Raw genomic sequence first — 26,748 nt, 5'->3', positions numbered from 1 at the left:
TCACACTAATCTTACAATAAAAACAAAATGCAAAGTGTAATTATAGCCTGGTGGATGAATTTATATTTTTGGTATGTTCTGTTGCTGGGAGTATTTTAAAGCCTCTGTGTCCATGATTCTGGTCTTTCTAGATATTTAGAACCCTGTCAGCTCTGTATTTTGCTAGACCATACCATCTATTAAATATATATATTGATAACAGTCAGTGAGTGCATTAATGTTTAATTCAGTACATTTTTCAGGTTTAGGATCCCACTCATCCATATTGTTGTAATCGATTCCTCCTGGAAATACTGTGGTAATTAGAGGAGAGCCTGATTTGCAAGCATTACTGTGACATGTGTAACCAACCTGTCTTGTTTTGAGCCTTTCATTACCTCTACTTATGACTACAATTGTGTGCCATCTCAAGGAGAAGTATGAACTTTTCATTTGCATGTTAATGACACTTTGTCTGGGAAGGTGTTACAGGGATTCAAGCAGTGCTATGCAGAAAAAATGTGTCTAGTGAGTAAACAATTTTGACTGTTAGTGGTTCAGACGTTGCTAATAATAAAGGTGTTCTTTTTCTTCAGATGTAGCAAATGCAACCTTTCAAATGGGCAAGGCAATCGGTATGATTTAGGAAGAGAATTGTTACAGATAACTGCTTCCTGTAATCAGCATCTGTCTCCTCCTAGAAAGGAAGGAAGGACTTGTAACTCCTGTGCCCTTTCTAAAGGCAGGATGTGTTAATTGAGTCTTAATATGTGTTATGATACATAGAGATACATTGAAAAAAGCTGTACGCTGAAACTCACTGGATTTCTCATGTGCAAGAGCTGTATGTTGCTGGGAGTGTGGGCTGTTCTCAGGAGATGAAGGACTGATGTACTGGTTATTTTGTCAAGCTTGTTTGGCATTTGAGGGATTTGTGCAAAGCTCTGACATATCACTCTCAAACTTCTAGTTTTAGAAAGGAACATTTGTGATTTTAGCTTAACCTTGAAGTGGGCCCCAGTATGCCTTAGCGTGTGATTGAGGTCGTTTGTCCTCTTGCTCTGAGTAGCTATTTTGGCTGTTCCTGGGAAAGTAAAAGAGTCCATCACACTTCTGCTTTTGCATGGGAAGGGGTCCCTCTGAACAGTCACAGAAATCCCCGTAAATATTAAAAATACGTTCTGTGTCATACTTAAAATCCTTCTTCATAATTCCCTACTCTTCTACTGTTTACAAGAAACCTGAGCCACGTGCTTCCATCTCACCATCAGCTCTCAGTCTGATGGATCCAGGAGGAATTGCCATTCTCTGTAGATCAGACCTGGAGGAAGATGAGTGGCATGGGCATAACAGCCTAACATTTCCATTTAGGACAGTGGGATAAGCCTCAGGAGAAGAGACCTGCTGCTTTAAATTAAGAGTGGCCATTCAAGCAAGATTCATTCTGCCTTGTGCCACTGTGTCTTGCTGCAGCATCCCGTAGCCCATCCTCATATCCTGAATAACTGTGCAATGGCAAAACAGTTTCCACCTAGTAGAGCTCAGCACTTTCTGGTGAGTGACAACAGGTTATGGTCACTAACAGGCAGGGAAATTTTTGAGTGGGTGAATGCTTAGTGGGTGTTTGTAGGGAGATCTGACCAGGTGAGAGGAAGAGCATGGTTGACAGGCTTGCTTTTGCATTAAGGATGATTAGTGGGATGTAGCCTAGTCTGTAAGATGAATGTGAAAAGGAATGACAAGGAGTTGGGGAGCCTTAGAAAAAGAAAAAGTGGGAAACCTTGAAGATACAAATGGGGAAAATTGGGAGAATTGTGCTTTAACAGTTTTGGGTTTTTTTGAATGCGAATGCCAATGATCTGTTAAGGCTAGAGAGGGACAACTGCAATAACTGAGATGTGAGAGGATGCTGGACTTTTTTAGAAAGCTTCGCTGCTGTACTTCATCAGGAAATAACTCTCTCACCAACTGAGATTAAACCAGTTCTTCACATGAATGACCTGCATGAACAGGAAAGGTGTCAGTTGGCCAAACTTTGGTTGGGAAGGGAAGGGCGGTTCTGTGAGCTAAGGGAGGACAGGGTTTAAGAGGAGGTGGATGATGTCTGTTTTAAGCTAGAAATCTGAAGTCTTCTTAGATGAGTATCAGCTACCTGACATTTGCATTGACCAGTTCAGTTGCTGCATGTTAAATGCAGAATGTTAAATTAGAGTAGAAAGCATATTGGAGTCTGGGAGCAGAGCTGGCACTAAGGCATTAATGGATAAGGGAGAATTTGGGCAGTTGCAGAGCAGTGGATGTCGCCTGTCTGCATGGGGAAATGGTTGTGTCATCATGGGTGACTTCTCCTCCAGCACCTAGGAGTGAGTGGGAAGAGAAGCCAGAAGAAAGGATTATATTCTGTTTTGATAGCTTTAGCTTTTATACAAAACTTATTAATTAAAAGGGGAAATTTCCTGTATATAGCCCAAAAATAGTTCCCAGAGAAAAATACCAGCCCTATTACACCTTTTGTAGTTAAGTTAGAATAACAGAATATTCTGAGTCAGAAGGGACCCACAAGGATCATTGAGCCCAACTCTTAAGTGAAAGGCCCGCATGGGGATCAAACCCACAACCTTGATGTTATTAACACCATACTCTAACCAACTGAGCTAATCTCAGCACTTTCTTGGCAGACAAAGACAAAAATGTATATAGCATGATACCAGAGCAGAGGAAGGCAGATATTGAGACTGCAGAATGACAAGATAATCATCAATGATAGTAAAGAAAAGCAAAGCAGAGTTTGGGATATCAGTGGCAAAGAGGTTGAAGAGATGAAATAGTCCAACAAAGAGAGTTTAAGGCTTAGGTCTGGTTTCCATGGGGGCTACTCCCAAATTTCTGTCCTTGGGCAAGTCACTTGTCTGTTAGTTTTCCCTGACTTGCTTGTGTGTATAGAGTGCTCAGAGATGGACAATAATGCTTAGTAAGTGATTTTTCTTAGCATAGAGTACTGTTTGGCCATCGGCCTGCCTTGAATTTAAGTGTTATCATGGTATAGACTTGAAGTTACTCTTAATAATGAAGAAAGGGGGGAAATGTACATACTGTTTATGCACAGCTTGCTCTCCCTTTAAAATTTAAAGGATGTACAAGTGGGCATGCATGTGGTGGAAAGTGTGCAATACTTACAACTCAAAGGCTTCACTCAACTTGTAACTCCACCCTTTAAAAAATGCCACAGGCTGCTTTCAGTGTAATAGACCAAAAAAAATTGTAATGTATTCTGTCAAAGCACAACTCATTTATATTGTTGGAGTCCATACAACCTTCTGTACAACCTGGTATAAAGAAAAGTTGTATTGTGCACACTGAGGTACCAACAAGTAGCAAATAACAAAAGGGTGAAGAACAGTCTAAGAAGTGTGCAAAGCAGAGGCACCACACATATAGTCTGTAACCTCTGGTGCTTTTAAATAACCAGCTGATGTTTTAGTTAGTTTTACATTTGAAATTTTGGTTGTTGTAACGGCATGATGAAGGACTAATTTAATTTCATTTTATATTACGTATTTAATCATCGCTTCCTAATTCCTACATGCTTATCACAACCAGGTTCTGGGTCTGTCCAGGGGTGCATTTGTGTTGAGAGTGAAGGGGATGATGTTTGTGACCATGCTCAGACCTTATTTTGCTGGCTTTGGGGCAGAGATGAGAGGACACAGACCTACTCCAAAGAGCACGTGCTGTCTTCACTGACTGCTTAAGTGTAATAAATGTACAAAAAAATGCAAGCGTGGTGCTTTACATGTGACCCTCATCTGCAGCTATTGTACCTGGGAAGTCTCACTTGGTGCTTCCTCGGTCTTGTGGGAGGGGGGAAGAGAGGTTATTAGTTGCCAAGAAAAGAAACTCAATTTAAGTGAGCACTTGGAGCTGCCGGCTGTAACCCCGGGCAGTATGTGAGGCTACTGCAGAGCAGCAGCAATAGAGCTGTGAACCAAAGCATCAGATTAGTGAGCCCACAGTGAAAACTTTTATTTCTCCACTGGAGGTGAAGTTCTTCACTCCAAAGGCTTTTTTGGACGTGGAGCACTTTTCTGTGCCACAAGCCGACCTACATTTCTATGCCAAAACAATACTTAAAACCTGTCCACTTGCATTTCACCACGAATAGGATACTTGACCTTTAATACCTAATGTTTCCCTGATTGCCTTGGGTTCTTTTATGCTTTTGACAGTGAACGAAAAGTCTGTTTGTGACTTACAAATTCATGTTCTGTTACAGATGGATGTGTTAGCTGGGGCTGTAGTGATTGTTGTTCAGGCTGGCACTGAGATTTGCACTGAAACCTGATTTGTGCTCAGGGTTTGAATTCAGATTCCCAGATCCAACGCATAGTCTTGCCAGGATATACATCTCCTTTGCAAATTTAAAAATGAAGGATTTTCTAACTTTTGGCAGAGGCAACCCCACAGCTTTTATCTCTGTAGGTAGCTGTAGGTGTCAGTCCAGGGTTAGAGATTGTTTTTTGCCAGTTTGTTCTTCCCATCTTCCCTTCCAGGCAGTATTTTTCCTGCCCTTTTTTTGCTGTGCTGCACAGGGATGCTCCTCTCCAGAGTGTGGCTGGCTGGACTCATGCCTTCATGCTCCAGCAGCATCTGCCCAGACATCCTTATCCCAGATTCATGCCATATCCTTCTGTTCTTCCTGTTTTCCCTGCCTTTTCAGTCTATAAATTTTATTTCTTCCTTTTATAATCTTAACCTGAAATTGCCTCACAGTTTCTTTAAACCATCTTTTTTTTTTTCCTTTTAAACCTAGATCTTTACAGCTATTATTTGTTTCCTTTCACCATCACCTCTAGAAATTCATAGTACTACCAGCTAAGCAAATACCTCAGTCCAGATGAAGGCAGTTTTACAAGCCTTGTTACCCTGCCTGGATTCTTTACCACCACAGCAGCTTCTCTTTTGCTTTTGATCGTACATGTATCCAGTTGTTCAAGTTGTCTCAGTTTAAGTTGTTCTGCACATGACTGTTGCAGAGGCATTGAGGTGCTTATGCTACAAGAGAGCAGCAGTGCACATTAAGAGTGAAGTTTTCCACTGGAAAGAAGCTAAATAGGTTGGAGAACAGAGTAGTTTGAAAAGGTGGTTCAAAGCTGGAATTCACGTGTTCTTACTTGAGTTAGCTGACTGCAATAACATTGTGCAAGTCATTGCAAACCCTGTGTTTTCAGAGAGAAAACAAGTGACTTTTTATAAATCTGCTTTTAAAGTTAAGAGTTAAGATAATGCTTCTGCACAAGTTCCTTGCACAGAGCTTTGCAGGATGGCTGAATCTGGGCTTGCAGCGCCACTTCAGGGCAATGCTGATGACTGTTAGGTAGGAAAGAGCAAAATCTCAAGTGCCACGTAAGACCTGTCCTGCAAGCTATCAAAAGCAGAGCCAAAAATCTTATATTCTGACTTCTGGTCTTGGTCTTCACCTATTTTCTCTGCTAAGAGGAAAAAAAAAATCTGTTCTGTTCTCTGATCTATGGTACAGTCCTGGATATCCAATCTCAAGTCACATGTAGTATAGAAATACATTTAGAAAGGACTGGAAATAAATATAGAACTTCTACGGAAGTCTTGTCTTTGCTTTAGATGGACTCCATTAAACATGACATCTCTTTATATCTAATGGCAATTAGCTGTGCAATTAGGAGCTGTTGTTTGTATGTTGCTTTATACTTGATGGCAGTGTGCTGTGCTGGGGGGCAGCAAGGCTGCGCTTGCGCATGGTGGAATAAATGGGAAGCTGAAACGTGAAGAGGGAATTCTGTATTTTACTAAATGAAAATGCCTTATGTTGAGTTTTGAATTACAAGTAGTGTTTTTGGGTAGACTGTCCATTTTGTAAAAAAAAAACCCCAAATGGTACTGGTCCAAATAGTTTTGTGCAAAATTGGGAAAATGCAAGGAATGAACAAATGCAAGATGTGCCTTACCCCCCATAAGCGCAGTCTGTCTGGCTTATACCATCTCCTTTGACAAGCTCTATCCTAAAGAAAAATATTTAAGTATATATGTATTTAAGAAGCTGGTAATGCAGTCTTTTTTTGTGACTGAAACATTTTCTTCCAGGACTGCGTGTCAAGATCTTAAACATGCGAGTGTAGCCAGCTGGCATTAGCCTTGAGACTAAGTCTCCTAGTTGGGATGGAAAAATATTTTCTCTGTCATATCCCTTCAGCTTAAAGCAGTAAAACTGTGTGGTGTCCAACAGTACCAGCCCACTCTGCTGTAATACCTAAAGATAATTATTCTTGCTTGGTTTTGGTTTTCTATCTGTTTTCCTTCCTCTCTCAGCCTGCCTTTTATTCGCCTTTGGCTTGTGCTTTTTCCCTTTCCCATCCCTCCCCACATCCACCCATGTGCACAGCAATCCAGAAACTTTAGACTCTAAACCAAGCCAGCAATCATTGCATGGAGAGGATGCTGCAGGATCAGCATGCTGAGGGGGTACTCTGGCAGGAGTCCTCCATGGAAAAGTCCTGTTTTCTGCATAGCTGGCTTATTGCCTGGGTGAAAGAGCAGAGTTCCTTTGTCACATGGGTTGTGATTGCATTTCCAGTAACTTCAGCAGCCTCAAAGTTTCACCTTTGTGGTGTGGGTAAGGGTTAATGTATGAAGCTGTGATACAATTCACAGTGTTGCAGCTGAAAAGTTATTGTGGAAATCTGTTTCTCTCGTACTCGATACACAGTGACCTCCTTTTTGTATGTGCAGGCTGTAAATGAGAGAGTGTCTCACCTGCAGTCCTGCAGGCTCAGCCTGGCCAGGGAGGATGATGATGAGTCTCCTTCTTTCTGCCTCATATTGAAAAGATAAAGGATCCAAACTAGTTATCCATGTGTTATCCCATTGCCTTTAGTTAATTTGCTTGGGCATCCCTGATTGTGGGTCAGTTTTGTGGGTGAAGTTTGGGGAGGAGCATGGTTCAGTTTGCTGTCACAATGAAGGCTGTGCAGTGCAAGTGGAGTGAGGCCAGGGACTTTGGTAGGATGTGGCCCTTGGTGTACGTACACAGCCAGTGTTGGAGTGCAGTGGTGCAGTTTGATACATAGCTGCTTTTTGGGGGAAGTAAGGGAAGGAGCTTGTAGCTTTCATTACAGAAGGGGCTGCTTTCCAGCCAGCCACACATCTGAGGTTGTGCAACTTCTGGTCTCCCCCATGGAATCATGGTGGATGGGGGTGCCAGAAAAAAAACCTACCCCGCAGAGGAGCATTGCTTACAACATTGTGCAATAAACATTATTCCTTAGGGTCCTGTTGCTCCTTCTGGACAAACGGTCTGGCATTGAAGCCCAGGAGTGGAGAGAGATTTGCAGGAGGGGAAGGGCTGGAGACAAACCAACAAACTAAGACCTGGTGGTGAAATGAGTGATGTAACTGTGCTGTGTGGATATCCTCAACTTCCCAGATTTTTAGCATGCATCCAAACCCAAAAGGCAATGTGGCTGGAAAGAGCAGGCTCTCTGGGGACCTGTTGTTGAAGTTACAGCCAAATAAATCTCCCACCTATATTTAGAAAATCTACTGTAACAAATGTGTGATGCTGGTCATTCAGGCAAAGTGCTTTGGATTGCCTGGGTTGGAGCGAACACAGTGGTGTCTTTGCTGCTTTTACCTGTCTGGCAGATTAAAACTCAGCCAAGTATCCATGGATTTGGCTTGCTTTGAGAACACATGAAAAAAACAGGCATTGTTGGACATGCGGCAAGAAATGACACAGTGATGCTGAGTGTGGGAGCAGGGGAGGGGACTCATGCTGCTGCCAGGTTCTCCTGGCCATGCTGTGCTGGCAGCCTCCCCTGGGAGCTGGTGGCAGAGCTGTCACAGAACTGAGACCCCCCTCGTGGCTAGTTCAGGCTCTCTTTGGCAGGCAAGAAGTCACCACATGTAAGAGCACATGATTCTCATTACCCACGCCTGAATGTCTGCTGGGACTGAATTGCCTCGATCTCCAAGAGTTGCTCAGTAAGAAACAGCAAACGTTTTTCCTGGGAAGGAGCAGCTGTTTATATATAGTGCGCTGTAAGTTCATGAGTGATTATTAGGAAAACATTCCTTTCTAGTCATAAAAAGGGCATTTTTGTTGTCTCCTTTCCTCTAAAACACACAAGTTGGAGAGTCAGGGATTTTCATTTGCCATGACAACCGATGAAACCACCAAGCCATGTGATATCTTTGTCCTTCCCATGATTAAATCTTTTCTTTAAATGTTTTTAAGGCCATGTTGCTGACAGAGTTGGGAAACATCAGGTGTTATTTGCTTTTCTCATGTAGACTAGTCAGGATTTAATTTGCATGTTTACATGGGAGCTGTAGAGAGCTGGGGGATATTGATAATTCCGTGATTTATGGTAAGGACAGTATCTTAGTTCAGAATTGCTGTACTGTACTGATGTCTTAGCCCCCCACTCCCTCCCTCTTTGAGCCAGTGCTATTGCTGAGAGGTCCTGTCTCCCACAGGACAAAAACTATTGTGGGACCCATCAGTGCTGCTGAACAGTGAAGTTCAGAGCCTTGGAGATGTTGGTTTACGCGTGATACAATAACCAATTTATTGACCCAATAAATCTTTTCCTGTTCTTATGCCAGGGCAAGGTTTTGCAAAGGCAGAAAGTGTGATGGCTGTGACTCTTGGCCTGGTCCTTGTGATGGTTTCCCTTGGTTCCAGGTCCAAGCACTTCACACTAACCAAGAACTGGTGCGTGGTGTTGCTGTCAGCAAAGCTTGAGTGCCAGCATTTATTCTCTTTCAAAAATTGCTATCTTCTGCTCAGGAATTTCCCCAGGGTGCCAAATATAGATTGAACACAAAAAACCCCCCACAAACCCAAACTCAAAACCCAACCTCAAAAGCTGCTCTGTTGCTAAGGAATAAAAATAGATGGTCACAAACACAGTGCTGACATGCCAAGTTGTGCCCCCATGACCACGCAGCTTTGAGTGTGAAGGTTCTTGTCCCAGTGACAGCACTGCTCAGGCTGCACACATCATGTTGGCATCAGTGTCTATGAAGACTGGCTACTGCTTGTTTTAAGTAAACAAGAAGAAATAACTTTTTGCTTCCTAGTCTTACTCCCCAAGAGGTCAAAACTTCAGTAGGCTGCTGCCTGGAGATCAGTAGTAGTACAGGAATATCTCTGTATCTCTATCTGCTATTATCTATAATACAGGAATGTCTATACAGGAAAAGCCCTGAGAAATTGTGTTTGTGATGGGAACATATATTTGAGCAAAAGCACCGTGCTTCAGGAGGTCCTGGGCTGTGTCACAGAGCTGTTGGTCATTGACAGTATCAAAAGGGTAAATATTGGTGCTGCATAAGCTGTGGTTGTGCCTTCACCTTCTTTCCGAATGCAGATCTCTCTCTGCAGATCTCTGCAATAATATATTAACCCATGTGGCAGAAGATGGGGAGTAGCTGAGCTGGGAGTGGAGGTGTGCAGAGGTGAAGACATGATTTATCTGTGCTAGGGAGCTGCTGTGACCAATGCTGTCATTTAATGTGTGTGTGTGTGTGCATGCACATGCAATGCTTGGTTTTGTGGGGACCTTCCTGCTTAATCCTCAATGTACCATTTCCTTCATCAGTTCTAACCAATAAATCTCAAAGACATTTTTGGAACACATTTTTTTTAAATTATTTTTTCAGATTTTAAATTATTAGGTAAGCTGTCTGAGTAATGTCCCTGCAGTGGTAGGAGACTTAGAGCAGAAAGCTTCCACTAAGTGCTGCTTTTTTATGTTTCAGGATTTGTTTCAGTGCCAAATTTAACCTGTGCAGTGCCTTGAATTGCAGCTGGGCCAAAGCTGAGATGAGGTTTTCTAACAGCACATAGCTGCCCTGGAACAGTAACTGTACTTTTACCATGGTTTAGGACAAATAAAAAGTACCATAACCACCTGAAACTATAAGGGGAACTGAAAATAGACTACTCGTTAGCATGTGAGCTAAAATTTAACCAGAATATGAATACTGTTACTTACTTTCTGAAGAGACTTGTGATATCCTTATGAAGATCTTACTCAGGAGCCGTTGAAGAGATACTAAAGATAGTAAACATACTTCCAAACAAAATTACAGTCTGTGGCCAGGGCTGTAAAAATCTAATTCTGCTGTCCCACCCTCAAATTTTTTTCACATCTGGATTGAGTCCCTCCTGCAGCTGGCAGGGTGCAGGCAGGGCTGGGAACCTTCCCACTGGAGGCATCAGCTTAAACCAGCCCTAAAGCTATGCCCAAGACTCTATTGTTTCTACTTTCTTCCCTCTCTGAACAATTTGTTTTTTGTGAAACATCTGCTGCTCTGGCAGATACCCGCAGTTAAAGCTGTACTGCAGTGTTTCTTTGCAGAAATGCAAAGAATATTCGCTGTGAGCTCAGCCACTTGCCAGATGGGATGGTTGATCCCAGCTGAGAGGTTTCCATTAGATGAGGCCATTTTTAGAGGGGAAAGCTTCTTACATGGTACAACGCTTGTGCTGGTGGTGCAGTTCTGTTAGGAAGCTGAAGCATATATACTCGGGTGCATAAGCATGCATGTTACAGGTAAAATGTGCTCCCCGTCTGGAAATAGGAGGTGATAAATTGGGCAATAATCAACTTAGAACCCATTAGCCCAAACTTGATTTTAGTGGCAGACAAGGTCCTCTAATTTGGGATTCTAAGCTTGTCTTTGGAGCGAATGGGGACCAGGGAGATGAGCTTCCCTGAACCTCAAGCTGTGGGGTGCCAAGCACAGCCCTGATCTCAGATGCCTGAAAGTGAGGTTAGATGAGGTTTAATTACTTATTACTTCTACTAGGTTTGATAGAGAAGTGATGTAAATCCCAGTAAATCACAAGCTTAAGCAGAAATAAAGAGGTGGAAATAATGGCTTATTTTTTTCAATTAAAAAGCATTCTTAGGAAACAAAACCTTATTAGTTTTTTTTTTAATTTTGTTCACACCACAGTCTGACACAATCAAAACAAACTGGTCAACAGCAGTAAGACATGTCACTGTAGTTAGAAGTTGAGAAAACTTTCTTGGATATACTTCTATAACCCAGACTAATGTATTCATATTTCACAGTACATTTATGGTTCTTATGTCATTCGTTAGTGGCATAGTTACACTTGTGCTGCTTCTGCATTTGCAACCTCATTTGAGTCATGATGTTCTTGTAAATATTTTATTGAAATTCTTTAGTTATGATGGCTTCTCTTGTATATTTTCAAAAATGGTGGAGTCAAACTGTCTAATCTTGCAAGTGTTTTAGCAGAGCCCTATCACCCAGTGTCAAAACGTCTCCATGTATGGCCACGATGCCAGCCCAGCAAACTAATGAAATAGGAGAGTTCTTTGCTTCTTACCCACTTGACATGCACAAACCTTTCTTCTAGATTGAGGATGAATTGTTTCTCCACCAGCTTTGCCTCCTTGCAAGTTGGTCAACCTGCACTTCACTGCATACTGTGCCCACAAACCTTGCTCAGCTCATGGGAGACACCTGGGGTTCATCCTGATCCTGCACCTGGTTTCTAGAACCAGAAATTCTCACCTAAGTTCCTGATGGGCTTAGTGGGTCGGGTCTTGGTGTGGGAGCTTTATTTCCCATTGTAGAGAGCTGGACTTAGGCAGCTTTCCTGGCTGTTCCATACAAGACATGTTTCAGTTATCATTTGGCTGTAGTTTAAAAAATAATTTTGTTGGGGTTTTTTTTCCCCTTTGGGAAGAGGCTCTTATTTTTGAGAGGATAAAACAGCATTTTTGGCTGGATTTCTGGCAATGCAGTTTTCCACACTTGGAAGTCAGCCTGTCTGCTGTGCTGGCTGAGTCTGTAACTGCTTCAACACACAAAAATGTGTTGCTGCAGAGCATACAGCTTGGTGGTCGCATGATGTGCTAAAACACAGCCAAGACCCATGGAGTGTTGTTTTGAGCATGCAGTATTGGGTCTCTGTCTCCAGGCATGTCTTAAAGATGTTTATAAAAGCATGTGTTAAGGTTGCATGAACTTTTTTTTGCAGTCAAAAACCCAGATTCTGACAATAAATGGAGTGTGAGGCTGTTCTTATGCTTGGAACAAGTTTTCTGATGATGGTGTGTACTCTGGGTGTGCTGGTGTGTGGGTTGGTCAGACACTGTTGAGGCTTTTTTTCTTTTGATTAGTTTGTTCAAGGAGAATCATCATTGATTAGCAGTTGAATCCTCAGATGTATTTGAGGAAATATAACTTGCTGTCTGTATGTGATATTTAGCACTTTCATAGACAATCCCAACACTGAAGTGCATAAATTTCACTGATTCTCCCTTCCCCCTAAGAGGTGGGAAAGTTAGATGAGAGTGCTGGACCAGGCAAGCTGTGACTTGGCTGGTCTCTCATGAAGAGCCTTTGGTGGCACTGATATCCTTAATGATGTGTATTAATGCTGCTCTTGACACCAGTTTTAATGTCGCACCAAGCTGAGAGCATGGATCCCTTGTGCTTGTGGTTTTGCTACCAGCAGCACAGAGGCATGGGTGATCCAGGCTTTCTTGGGAATTAAGTCTCTTAATTTTTCTAATGTGAATGGAAGTGAAATTAAACATTGTGGAGATGAGGAGTGAGGAAGGCAGGCAAAGAAACAGAAGGAAATCCAGGCTGCTTGTTTGTAGAGGGCATGAGCTGGGCTTCTGCTTGCCAAGTGCAGGAGCCTGCTTGAGTTGGCAGATGCTTTGGAAATGAAAATATTTTATCCTGAGTTATGTAATGCAGCAGCATGTCCAGACCTGAATTCCCTGCAATTTTCTGGCCTGTGAGGAATAATTCTCTGCTTGAAATACTAGCCTTAGCTTTGAATTTTGTGGTTCATATGGCATGTGTGATCAATGTAATATCTGTATACATAACTGCTGCTGTTTGAACTTGAGATGTTTAAATAAATTTATTTTAGTTTATAGCTGTTGGATGATGAAGAACAGAAAATACTTGTTTATTAAGAACTATATTAATACATCAAAACCTGCCCTGACCTACTGGTTAGTTTCAACAGGTGGAAGAGGCTGCAGATCCTTTTTGGTGTCTAATTGAAGCAGTAGGTTGTGAGGGGGATTTCAGTGGGATAGAGCTGAGATGCAAATTATTGACATTCCTGGCTTGATATAGTTTCAGTCTTTATTCTTAAACGTGGAGAAACCTTTGTTTTTTCTTCTGTTTTGTTTATTATCCAGCTCTTCACTGGGGAAAAAAGTAATTGGATGCCTGAACCCAGAGCATCATGGTGAATGAAGTTGCATACAGCTGGCAGCCAGTCCCAACTGGTGTTCCCCAGACCTCAGTTTTGGGGCCAATCCTGTTTAATATCTTTGTCAATGATCAGGAGAGGGGAGCAAGGGCACCCTCAGTTTGCAAATGACACGAAGTTGGTTGAGCGTTGATCTGCTGGCGGGTAGGAGGGCTCTGCAGAGGGATCTGGTGGACTGGATCAATGGGTGAGGCCAGTGGTGCAAGGACTAACAAGGCAAAGTTCTGGGCCCTGCACTTGAGTCACAACAACCCCAGGCAGTGCTACAGGCTGGTGGAAGAGTGGCTGGAAAGCTGCCCAGGAAAAAGGACCTGAGGGTGTTGATTGACAGTGGCTGATCATGATCCAACAGTGTACCCAGGTGGCCAAGAAGGCCAATGGCATCCTGGCCTGTATCAGCGGTAGTGTGGCCAGCAGGACCAGGGCAGTGATTGTACCCCTGTACTCGGCACTGGTGAGGCTGCACCTCAAATCCTGTGTTCGGTTTTGGACCCCTCACTACAAGAGAGACGTTGAGGTGCTGGAGCAAGCCCAGAGAAGGGCAACAGAGCTGGTGAAGGGTCTGGAGCACAAGTCTGATGAGGAGCAGCTGAGGGAGCTGGGGGGGGGTTTAGCCTTGACAAGACGAGGCTCAGGAGAGACTTTCTCACTCTTTACAACTACCTGGAAGGAGACTGTAGTCAGGTGGGAGTCTATCTCCTCTCCCACATAGGAAGTGATAAGACAAGTGGAAACATGCCCCTGGGCAAGGTTTAGGCTGGATTTTAGGAGAAAATTCTGCACTGCAAGGGTGGTCAAGCACTAGAACAGGCTGCCCAGGGAAGTGATTAAGTCACCATCCCTTCACATTAAAAGATGTGTAGATGTGGTGCTTAGTGACATGGTTTAGTTGTGGACTTGGCAATGCTGGGTTTACAGTTGGACTCAATGCTCTGATTTGACCTGTTCTGTTTAGGGGATATTGGTCCCCTAACTATGGCTTGTAATCAGCATTTGCCTACAGAGTCTTCTAATAGTTTTTCAGGCTACAGGAAATGAGACTATTGGGGAGAGAGGGTGATGCCATGATATGCAATGCACTCCCAGTTCCAGTTGTAACCTGGCTCTGCAGAGATGTGAACTGTTCCTCCTCTAACTGCTGCATGTCTAACTCAGAAGAGGACTGAGATACCATGGAGGTTTAGAAACACCAGCTTATTTCTGTTTTGTTCTCCTAAAATGAAGGTGTCAAAACATTCTTTTAAACATTAAAGGTTTTTAACTTCAGATGAAGGCTGTCCACAGTGTTTCCTGAGCATGCGTTATCTTGTGATCTTTGGGGAGGTTAAAAGACAAGCAGAGGTTGGCATATCTTGCAGCTGACTGAGAAAAGTTTGTTCTTTTGAAGTATTCCACTCTAGCTCTGGCTTCATAAGCAAAAACAATTGGGGTAAAATCATCATTATGCCTAGAGGTGGAAATCTTCCTTGAGCAAAGGGGTCAAGAGAGAAGTGCCAGAGATTTCTTTACCAGCTGAAAACCTCACTAATACTTAGTGGTTGTTTGTGCAAACACTAGTACTGATGTAAAAGCTGATGGGGGACAGGCAGAGTAGTGATTTCGTCCACATGAAGGAGAATTTGATCACTCCAAAGTCATTCACGCCTCCAGGTAGTATTTTAACCTTTGAATTGTATTTCTGCCACTTAGTTGGTAGCCAAAGAGGCTGAGCAAGACATGGTCAAAGCAGGTCAGGGGTGAAGAGAGACCCTCTGTGACCATCCAAACCAATGGGTAAAAAAACACTGCAAAAAGAAAATCCTTAGTTCAGGTGATAAACACTGCCAAGTAAATGAAAGTGGATCAGGCAGAATTAAGAGGTAAATGGAGTAAATGCATAGAGGACATCACATAAGGGAATAAGCAGAAACATACCTGGATATCTCATTCCCTGAAGCATATATTTACAGTGGATAAACTCCCTGCATTGCAGTGTATGGTGAACATAAAAAGCAGGAGGGAGTGTGTCTTTCTCCTCCCTCAAATGTACTGCTGTCCCACATTTACATACAGTGAAGAGCCCACAGCAGGGTGAAACAGGACTAAGTCCTGCTAACCAGGCTATGGGAGAGTTTCTAGCAAGAAACACGGGGAGAAGTGGGAGAGACTGGTGCACACTTGCCTTTGCAGCAGTGCTTGCTGCATGGGGAAAGCAGCCCATGACTTCTGCATTCCTTTTTCAGGTGTCTCCATGGGAGCTGGAGCTTGCTTGGATGGGGAGAAGAAGAGGTGAAAGCCCCTGTCCTTTGTGCTTTTAGTTTGGGTGGATCTCACCAGTCTTTTCATTGAATTGGAATTAATAACTGAAAAATACCAAGAGCATTTATTGCACTGTCTTGCCCAAATGAAGAAACATTGAGATGCTGAAGCACATCCTGAGAAGGGCAGTGGAGCTGGTGAAGGATTTGGAGCACAAGTCCTATGAGGACCAGCTGAGGGAGCTGGGGGTGTTTAGCCTGGAGAAAAGGAAACTCAGAGGGGACCTTCTTGCTCTCTACAGCTACCTGAAAGGAAGTAGTAGCAAAGTGGAGGTCAGTCTCTTTTCCCAAATAACAAGTGATAGAATGAGAGGAAGCATCCTTAAATTGTGTCAGGGGAGATTTATATTGGGCATTAGGAAAAATTTCTTGACTAAAAGGGTAATCAAGCACTGGAACAGGCTGCTCAGGGAAGTGGTAGAGTCACCATCCCCTGAAGTGTTAAGAACATGTAGATGTGTCACTTAGGGAAATCGTTTAGTGGTGGACCTGGCAGTGCTGGACCGTATCTTAGAGGTCTTGTCCAACCTTAATGATTCTGTGAAAGCCAGCTAAGTCTAAAACATGTCCTGCTGTCCTTCAGCTGCATTCCCAGTGATGGATCACTTCTCCGGGTGGTCTCCCTGCCTCGATTTACCCCTCCTGGCCTCTTGTTCTGCTCAGTGACTGTGTGTGGGGTCATGCGAGGAAGTGGAGCAGAGCAACAACACAAATTAAATAAAACCCTGCAAAACTGATTCCCCGGGAGTCAGTTGGGAACAGCCCATGGAGGCAGTTAGGTTGTGAGCTGCAACTGGGAAAAACAGCTACGAAACCAAATTTTCTGCCCTGCTACCAGCCTCAGGCTCTACTCCTGCTTCATCTCATGATAGGGCATGTCTTTGTGCTGTAGCCAACTCTGTTTATGACTTAAATTAATGTGGTGAGGGGTGGCTGAGGCATGGACTGGCATCCTATCCCTTGCCCTCACTACAGTGTCTTGTCTCTGCCAGAGGGTGGGAAAGGCAGCTGCATCCTAAACACTTTAAACCACCACAGGGATGTGAGGCAGAGCACTGTGCCTGTGAACGCAAGAAGAGAGAAGATGGTGGGAGGGAAAAACCCACACCAAAAAAACCCAAGGAAAAAAACCCCAAAAACAAACAGCAAAGTTGTGCAAGTTGTGCTCCATGTATTATAATTTTTTTTAAGCATATAATTCAATGTGCGCTGTATTGCTGAGATGCACATTCCCGAGTGGGGCAGAGGTTGAGACACATCTTGTCTGGGGACAGGGAGGGTAGCATGAGCAGAGTCAGCAGCAAAGGTCACTTGGCTGAGAGGCTCGGGTGCAGGAGGAGAGGATTGCATAATGTAACTGATGCAATGTTTGTGTCCAGCACTGACAGCGTGCTGGGGTAGCGTGTGTGCACTTAGAGGGGAAACACCAGTTTGGGTAATAGGGTGGTGGTGGTCAACTTCACCTGCCCAAATCACTTCTCACTCTTCCTTGCTGCTTCCTTTGCTTTCTCCCTTCCCATACCCCCATTTCTTGTATCTCTTCTGTTCTGACATTTAATCTCATCATTGCATGGTTTGTTTTATGGTCTTGGTTCACTTTTCAGTTCCCGTTTGGGGTCATTATCACATATGATTAGTCCTGGAGCCTAATGAAGGGGATCAGACGTAACTCTAGGGTATTTCTGAGCCATTTAGCATTTCTGAGCTCAAAGATCTGCAGAGGAAGTTTATTTTTAAGCTTCCTAAGAAGATAAATTTTAATTTTGGATTGTTTAGGGTACAAGTAATCGAAGTGAAATCTTTCTGTGGGGAGCCTACCCTCTGGGGTATGAAGAATCCCAGGAATAATTATGCAGTGCTGAGTGAGTATCGTTAGTCTTGAAATAGCTTTTAGTGGATGATCACATTTTTCTTCGTGTTTGCTAGTGTGAAAGCTTGAAACCTTATATTAACATTTTAACCTTCATTGTAAGAGCACTGTCAACATGTTTTTAATACTGCTGTTTTTATCCAGTCCTACTCTGGGAAAGCCAATCATGGAGATATGAAACAATTACACAAAATAAGAGCCCCAGAAAATAAAAAAGGGCACTTTTGAGGTTGTTCTTTAAGGTCCCACTCTTTCACTGTGCTAAGAGATACTAAGGAACTGCAAGGTCTTGCGTGTTAGAGCATCCTCAGGACGCCTCCAGCAGCTGTTGTTTGGTGGCACTTTGCTGGCCCAGGCGAAGTGACATGTCTGTGTAGTGACTCAGTGTGTTCCTGCTAACCATCTGCTGATGTGATGCAGCTCATTAGTCACTAATTGGCGTGGTTACCCTTTTTTTAGGCTGTTGGAATGGTCAAGGGCCACATAGATGTGAAAGCAGCTGAATCAGTCTTCCACCTCTTTTGCCCCCAGATCCATTGCCCGTCAGACTCTTGGTAGTGCTTGGAGAGCTGTTGCCATGCACCCTGCCAGGCAGATCCAGACTGGCTCAGTTCTATCTTGTATTCTCTGGCTGTTTGACTATAAGCCTATCACAACTGTTTGGTGGGACCGGGGTATGTAGCTGGAGCCTTCTGGTGTGTGGCAATGAACCCTTCAGAGGAAGGACCTTTGGAGGCAGTGGGAGAGGGCACTCTGACTTTGGGCTGAGCATGAAAAGCTGGTTTCACCCAGGCTGCATTTGCTCCCTTCATCAGCTCTGTAAAGATCCTCTAAGGAATCTGTGGCTTTACTGAGGATAGCACTTTCATAATACTTTTTTTTTTCCCCCCATTCCCCACCTATCTGCCTTATCCTTCTCCTGTACTTACCATCTTTGGCTCTATCTCCTCATTCATTTCCTGATCTATAGGTACTGGTGTGTTAGGTACTGATGCTTAGGTTTCGTTCTATCTGGTATCTGAACTGATGGCTTGTAAATCTGTCTCTTCACTTGAGTCTTTTATGCCATTACTCCAGACCAGTCTTGAGGACAGCTCTTTGCCACATACAATACCTGGATCCTCCTGAACATAATGGAGTTTGGACATTGCCCTTCTACTCCCTTGTGGGTTTTTGTCTGCCTAAAGTCTCCAACTGAATCTCTTCTGGCTGTTGTTGCTTTTCTTGAAGGTTACAGACCCCTTTTCTGGTCACAGTGTTGGCAGCACCCTCAGGTGCACTGGAGATGGAGGTGTGCATGCTCATTCCTCATGACTTGCTCAGTTGCAGCAAACTACATTTGTCTGTTTGGTCCTCCCCACACTCTGAGTGGCCTAAGGAAGCCCTGCATAGAGGTCTTCCATGTAGGCAACCCTGCCCATCTCCTGTGATGTTGCCGAAATCATCCTGCTAAGAAGATTTGACTTGTGGGGGGGTGCTGGATATGCCTGAAGCTCCTCTCTGTTCAATTCCCATTTGAGCAATCTATCCTCACAAAACTAAAGAAAATTATCATACTAGTAATATTGCTATTAGCATCTATTATTTCTTTTTTTTAGCTGAAAACATTAAAAGATATTTTTAAACTGTTACCCCAGTCCTCACTACAGTTTTAGCACATAAACTCTTTCTGTCTTTAAGGCAAACACTGCTGCATTTGTTTTAAAATTAAGTTCCCCATCTGTTCTGCCCCAACCCTGTTCTGTGTGTACCCAGTGCCCTCTCAGAGGATCTCATGTGAGGTTTTTGGGTAATGCCCTCACAGAAATAAATTACATGATCCCCTTGGACAATGGGACAAAGTCCACACTGTCCTTTGGAGCTGATGTAGTTAAAATAAAAAAAAAAAACCTTTGGGGACATCTAGGAATCAATGTCTCAGGTTTGTGAAGCACTGCTCAGAAAGCTGAAAACCAGCATCTTTAATTTGTGGGCAGCCAGGTGAGAGCACATGAGAACTGAAATATGGCCAAAGTTTCACAGCAACTGATTTTTGACTACGTGGATGCCCCGGCTCAGAGTGGGAAGTGTTCTTCTCCCTTATCTCAGAAGCCACGTGTGTGCCAGGAGACCTTTGAATGTTTGGAGTAATAAAGTTCAGCGGGGATAAAAGGTCGTGTCCCCTCTGATTTGATTCACGTAGTATTGTGCTTTCTCTCTCTTGCAGCTGCGTAAATGAGTATGGAAGATTATGATTTCCTCTTCAAAATTGTTTTAATTGGCAACGCTGGTGTGGGGAAGACCTGCCTAGTCCGTCGCTTCACTCAGGTAAAGTTGGCTACCTCTTGGATGTGAGACTTTGAGATGGGGGATAGGGACAGCACTGGGATGGATCATGGAGCCTGTGACTGTACACTGAGGGCTCTGCCAGCATTACAGCTCCAAAGTATTTTGGTTTTCACACTCTTGGTGCAGGTATCACCTATAGTGACACACTGGCACAAGCAGCACATCTTTATCTAATGCTGCACTTGGCCCTGTTCTGGATTGAACTTGGCCCTGTTCTGGATTTTGCGTTGGAGAAAGCTCATTCCTCTGTGAAGGTGGAAATTCCCCTCTGAAAGCCACTGGGATAACTCCTGTTTTGGTGGTTATAAGGATCAGCACATCTCCTGGTCTCTTTCCTATCTTTTGCTGCACAAAGTTCTCCCTGTTATTTGTCGTTAGTAGATAAATAATCTAGGTCCTGATCTGTCAGTCCAGTGTCTTCTGGACCTTTTTTTGTGGCAGAATAACAGGGAAAGGACCATGCTTCTGTGATCTGGGGCAAGAGAAGGCTTTGCATGATGTACTTAAAACATTGTGGAGTTTTGGTTGCACTCTCGACTGGATATTGTCAGCAATTTTCTTCTTCACTGTTAATTTCAGTTTTAAAGCCATGGTGATGTTAGAAAGTCTCCAGAAACATGTGACAACCAGTGGTAATAAAGCTAGTCAACCCCAAAAGGTTAACAGCAAGAATGTCTGACCATTTCTGCTAAAGCTGCTGTAGGAAAGGGATGTGCCACAAAATCAACATGATTTGGTAGACCAGAAAACAAAAAACTATTGTTTTGTTTTTGTTTGTTGTTGCTCCTTTCTGATTGTGCTGCAATCAAATACCACAAGCATCAGTCTGTCCCTTGCCATTGTTGTGGCACCAGTGATGGCTGGCTCTGTGCTTCACTTTGGAAGTGCTGTGCAGAAATGTGACCCCATTGCTGAGAGCTGCCAGAAATGCCTATCCTTGCCATGGGGTGTGGTGGTGGGAAAAGGAAAGGCACAAGGCTGCAGAAGCAAAAGGTATTGTCCAAGCCCATGCAGATGGTCACACCTCTTTCAATGCATTGGGAAGTACAATGGAAGGTCCTCACCCTTCCCCTGCCTCTTCCAACTGCACAGAAGTAGAAGGGCTTTCCCCCTCTCTTTTTTCCCCTATATGTATCTTCCTTTTCTTTTCCTGTTTCCCTACCTCTGAACTCAGTGACTTGCTACACAACTAGAGATGCATACACAGGGAGAAAACAGTAGGGTTGAATTATGGCAACCTTCATGCTGGGGAAATGTCACACTCTAAATGTGACAGAAATAAGTGTCCAGGGAAGGGGACAAGGGATGAATAGTTTTGAAGATGAAACAGAGAGGATTAGTACCCAGTGAGAGTTTTATCTTGCTACAGATATATGCTTAATCAAACTCTTGTTTTCTTCCAGGGGCTTTTCCCACCAGGGCAAGGAGCCACGATTGGGGTTGACTTTATGATTAAAACTGTGGAGATAAACGGTGAAAAAGTAAAGGTAGGAGCCTTGATGATTTTATGTGTAAGTTCATGTCTCAGTACCATAGCTGAGGTTTCTTGCTGCAGCCCTCCCACTGCTGGGAGGCACTTGGCAAGTGCAGGGCTGTCTGGCACAGCTTGGGCAATGCAGGGTCTAAAAATCTGTATGCTCCTCTCCACAATTACCATCAGAATTGCAACATATTCCCCTACTGCAAGGGAGGAAATGGAACAGGGAGATTTCGCAAAACTCTGTTCTTGCTTAGGAGATGGTAAGATTCTGCCTGGCTGGGGTTAAGGAAGCACAAAGGAGTGTTTCAGTGCAGCCTCTGCTCGCAGCATTTCTGGTAAGCAGAAATCTATTGTACTCCCTGGGATGCGCTTGATGAAAGTCTTCTCCTGTGAGCTCCCAAGACAGCCATTGGGTAGAGCAGGCTTCTGGACTTGTTGGGTTCTGCACAACAAAGGCTCATCTTCCACTTCTGCCAAGTTACAGATTTGGGAGAAGCAGAGATGACCACAGTACTAGTGTCTGAGCCAACATTTAACTGCAAAGGGCACAGGTCTCCATATTATTAAGTCTTTCACCCTCTAAAATAGGGTGATTGCAACCAAACCACTGCTGGGAAACTGTCCTTGTTCTATGCTAACTCCCAAACTGAGCCTGAGCATCACTTGGCAGAGACATATTTTGCCTGGGCCAAGGCACACTGGGGACCAATCTCATGCTTTAATGGGATCCATGGTTGGGTTCCAGAGCCCAGAGATGTTGGCTGGCACCACTTTGTTCATTAGTAGAGGTTTCACTACAGCTACTCTGGTGTCTAAGAGATGAGAGAAGAGTATGGTTATCTGAGCCTCTAATGTCAAGATGTCCAGGGTCCCTGAGCCGCTCCTGGATTTACTCTGCCAGCATGAAATTCAGGGGTGCATGAAATTCCAGTGGTGGGATGGAAGCAGTGGATTTGGGCAGACTTTCAGCCCCAGGCTTTTTTTAACCTGTATTTCACCACGGAGGTTTTTTAAGAAGAACATTGTGTGGTGTGTTCCGAAGTTCAGGACAGATTTTAAAAGCGGTGATCATGTCAGCAGCCTGCCACCCTGCTGCACGAGGAGCTGTGCAAACCAATGGCAAGTGATGGTGCTTGACCAGGAGACCTTCCTGCCTGAGCAGGTGAAGGACAAGAGGTATAAATACCTTCACCTGCTAAAGACTGAGTTAATATTCAGCATATGGCTGTGCAAGTGGGACAGAGCAGCAGGCAGAGAGGCAGAGCGGATTACGTGTAGCCCCTGTGGCGTTAGTGCTCAGCCCAGTGCTTTCAGTGCTCATTAGCGGGCAGTAGCAAGGTTGGCCAGGACACGGATGCTGTTTGTCCAAGCTCCTCAGACTGCAGAGATACTTCTTTCAGCCAAAATCGGCTCCAGTGAAGCAGCACAGAGGATCTGAGCTGGTAAATGGCTTAATCACTGCACTGGAGGTGGAATTCATTTTTTCCCCGTTATATATCTGGCTTAAAACAGAAGTCTCAAGATTGTCCTGGTCACTGGAGGGAGAAGAGCAATCCTGGGGAAGATTAATCACATCCACCTCGGACACCTCTCCTTTTCAAGCATCTGGTTCTCTGTCAAGTACTGATGGAGCCTTAAGAACATCACTTATATCTGAAGTCTGGCTTTGGTATAGATGAACTCACCCTAAGGATTTGTCTTTCACTTGTTGCTCCTGTGATACAATCCTGTTTTAAGACTAACTCAGGCTGACAGTGCAAACTCCTTAAGTGAATGTTGGGAGCAGTCATGCCAACATGGGCTATCTCAGGGCAAGGATGGTTATGGGGTGCTCTACAAGCTAAATGAGAAGTCCCTGCTGCTCTGCAAATGTGTGATGAATGCACAGGTGTCCCTCCAAGCAACTGCCTGAATCACCCTGAGGCAGGATTGTGTGTCACAGAGCCTTAGTAAGTGGTAGCTGACATACCAGCTGTATTTCACATAGCAAATGAGTTCTTAAAGTCCCTCTCCTGACACCACCAATGCAGTAGGTTGGAGTTGCTGGAGCTCAGCCTCAGTGACTAAGCTTTGGAGGGCTAAGCTTTAGTACGATATTTGGATATTTGAATGAGCCTCCTGGAGTCTGAAAGGCAAACAGATCTCTTTCAGGGGGTGATATTGTAGCCGAAACTTTTTGAGTAAGCAGTGCTTGTGAGAATAAACATTTAATGAGCAGGAAAAGCAGGAATGAGTCAGAGCAAAGAGCAATAAAAATGACATCTTGGTCAAACAAGACACTGCTCTGACTGTTAGATCATTTAGCAGTGCCTGAACCATGACTCTGCCTCTGTACTGGGCAGCCTTTCCTGCACATCTGCTGGGATCCAGAGCTGTTTACCAAAAAAGTTTTTAGTCTTGAAAATAGAATAGAGATTTCTGGGGAAAAGTACTTTTCAACTTTCAAAACTGTCATTAGAAAGTCAGTGAAGAGGGACTTGCTGGTATGAAAGCTGTATGCAAGCTCTTTCAGATATGAGCAGCTACTAGAGCTCACTGGCCAACAGACTGAGAGAGCACTGTGCAGTTGAGGGAGATTTTAATCTGGCTTTTTCTAATAAACCCCAAAATTATGTGCAACACTGGTACCAAGAGGGTCCACAAATTTGAACCAGCAGTTACTGTGCTGGTCAGAGCTAAGCATCATTAGTGCTACATGGACCTGTGTCTCATTATACTTGGTGGAAAGCTAAGTGTGTGTGCAAACACTGGGAGAGCGGGAAGCTCCAAGAAAATAAACGTCTAGATTTTCCACAGGCTGAATCAGACACAGTCCTTTGGTTATTTTGATAAAAAAAAATTATACAAGTAAAATGGTTGCTATGAAATATTTTATTTGGCAGAAATAACCAATGAGGGGAAGTGTGAGATGTGCATTTTATGTGCAGGAAGAGTTTTTCACTGGCTGTAAGATCAGGGGCACCCAGCTCAGAGAGAGACTCATAACTGCAGCCAGTGAGAAACCCTCTCCCCAGCACAATCCCCTTCTGTTTTCAATGTCTGTTAGATTAAAGCAGTGGAAGAACATATTCACAGCAAGTTTTTATGTTCTCAGTAAATGCAGAACCTATATAAGCTGGAGTTAACCGGTAGACAGTCAGTAAATGTTTTTCCTGGGTAACAGCTGAGGAATAGCAGAATTATCTGTATCTTTCCATATGCCAGAGTTTGGAGGCTGGTTTGTTTTAACGAGGACTCATTCATTATCTGATTTTCACGTTCAAGTAATTTCATTTATGGTTTTGTGTATCACTTTACAGGTGCCAGGTTCAGCCACTTAAATACAACTATGCCAAGAGATTAAAGCACAAAGGTGCCCAGGGGCTGTGAGCCAGCCACAAATTACTTTCTCTGCAAAAAATGTATTTTTTTCAAAATCATACCCCATGTCTGAAAGCTGCTACTGGGAGCTCTCATTTCAAACTAACATCTTTATGATGAGTGGCTGATGTAGCTTGACTTTGGAACTGGGCAAGAATAAGATTTTCTCTGTTACAGGCTGCTGAATAAATGGAAAAACTCTGAAACACCTTTTTCTTCCCAAAGTACACAGGATTTTGGCTGGAAGTCATCCTTTCACATATTTGCTTCTAGAAAGAAGTGCTTTAAAAAAAGAAAAGCTGAAGAGAAATACTCTTTTATCTTGAAATGTGTTAATTTTAGATGTTTGTTCTTAGACTTCCTTTTTGAAGGATTGAGGTTTTGATGGCCCACCAAAAACTATCAGATGGTCAAAATATAAAACCAGTATAAGTTTAGTTTACAGGGGGAAATGTATGTTGTCTTCCTGGATCCAGAGGGTTTGGCAAGCACTCATGACTTCTTTGTTGGTGGTGAGACATGGGAACAGGCTATCCAGAGAAGTCGTGGGTGCCTGACCTCTGGAAGTGTTCAAGGCCAGGTTGGATGGGGCCTTGAGCAACCTGGTCTAGTGGAAAGTGTCCCTGCCCATGGCAGGGGGGTTGGAACTAGGTGGGTTTTAAGGTGCTTTCGAACCCAAAGCATTCTGTGATTCTGTGATATAGTGAAGGCCATGTCAACCAACTCTACATGTTAGGAAGGCAAACTATGAGATGGCTGAAGTTGTAGAGAGGAAGTACATAAAAATCCTTAGATCAGCCTTCAGAGCCTTCAGCTGAGCTCCTTGTTTGTTCCTTTGCTTTCCACTCATGAGTGCATCATCTCAGAGTAACTATAACTAGCTTTGGGAGCTAGAGGAGAGGCATTCTTATTTTTTCTTGGGAATGGGTGCTGCTGTTGTTGAACTTCAGGGGCAGGAGAAGTGACTCTCCCTCCAGCACTTGCATTGTAACTCCAGGCCAGCAGCTCTGTCCACAGTAGAGGGAGATGCTGGAAGTCACATGAAAGTGCTGAGACCTGCAGCTTCCAGGGGCCGTTGACCACAGTGCCAGCTGACTTTGTGCCTTGCATTTCAATCCACAAGTGCAAGAATCGAAACAAATAGTGCTGGGGGAAGGGCAGCCAAAGGGAGAAGAGCTAAGTGCTTTCCTAGCATTGCTTTACCCTGGAAGGTGTTTTTTTCCTTAGGTCAAAACAGCGCTGCCATCAAATAAAAAAGTTAAATAACTTTTTTTTTCCTTTTACCACCCTTCCTTGTTACGTCAAAAGCTGCAGATCTGGGACACAGCAGGACAGGAGCGGTTCCGATCCATCACGCAGAGTTACTATCGCAGTGCTAACGCGTTGATCTTGACCTACGACATCACCTGTGAGGAATCCTTCCGGTGCCTCCCCGAGTGGCTGCGGGAAATTGAGCAGTATGCCAGCAATAAGGTCATAACTGTGCTAGTGGGTAAGTGACAATCGTCCCTCACGGGGTGCTGTGAGGAGGGGGTAGGCTGCGCGTATTGAGGGGCAGATGGAGGAGTTAGCAGGAGGAAAACATGGCATCTGTGTGAACTGCTGGTGCAGGATGCTTGAACTGGTCCGGTGGATCTTGTTGCCAGCCAGTTGTAACTGTAGGTGGGCACGGGGTCCAGCTGGTGCCTTAAACCCAGTGCTTGAACCATTCCTTCTGCAAATAACCCCAAGACAATGATAGTGGTGTTCAAGATGCTGTGGCCACCTTTGAAGTGTGGTCCTGTTTCAGACCTAAGGCTATTGCATGCAGAGGGGGATGCTTTCCACCACATGGTCCCACAAGGGACTGAAGTGTGGATGGGGCAGCTACCAACCAAGCTAAGAACAGAGCTGTTCTCCTTGTGACTTCAAACTACAAATATGTGAGGATCTGCGCAAGCTGGTGATGACTGCAGGTTGCTGTACCCCATAGGAGTGGGACAACCAGTCTTGTCTTAAATGGTCAGGATCTGGGAACCACATCAGGATGGGATGGTTGCGTGGGTCGTAGCATTCATAGGTGGGGCAGAGCTGGAAAACTGGATAATTTTGCATGGATTTTAGGGAAACTAAAAATAAATAA

The 26,748-nt window shown here is 44.0% G+C and overlaps 1 protein-coding gene across 5 annotated transcripts in view; it reads left to right on the top strand.

The window, feature by feature from the left end:
* The window catches only part of RAB30 (RAB30, member RAS oncogene family), a 48,883-nt gene that overhangs the window by 12,115 nt on the left and 10,020 nt on the right, over positions 1-26,748 (top strand). For 4 of the 5 annotated variants that reach the window (XM_051779295.1, XM_051779293.1, XM_051779292.1 and 1 more), the window contains 3 exons: positions 19,665-19,765; positions 21,190-21,273; positions 25,935-26,118. In XM_051779295.1, the coding sequence (XP_051635255.1) occupies positions 19,673-19,765; positions 21,190-21,273; positions 25,935-26,118 (361 nt within the window). In that variant the 5' untranslated portion in view covers positions 19,665-19,672. Of the gene's footprint in view, positions 1-19,419; positions 19,439-19,664; positions 19,766-21,189; positions 21,274-25,934; positions 26,119-26,748 lie in introns of those variants that run through there. The other variant, XM_051779296.1, reaches the window with a different exon arrangement.

Source organism: Manacus candei, unplaced genomic scaffold, assembly GCF_025592945.1.
Source record: "Manacus candei isolate 608988 ecotype Guabito, Panama unplaced genomic scaffold, ASM2559294v1 h1tg000014l, whole genome shotgun sequence".
Lineage (NCBI taxonomy): Eukaryota > Metazoa > Chordata > Aves > Passeriformes > Pipridae > Manacus > Manacus candei.
This window is presented reverse-complemented; position numbering and strand designations above follow the sequence as displayed.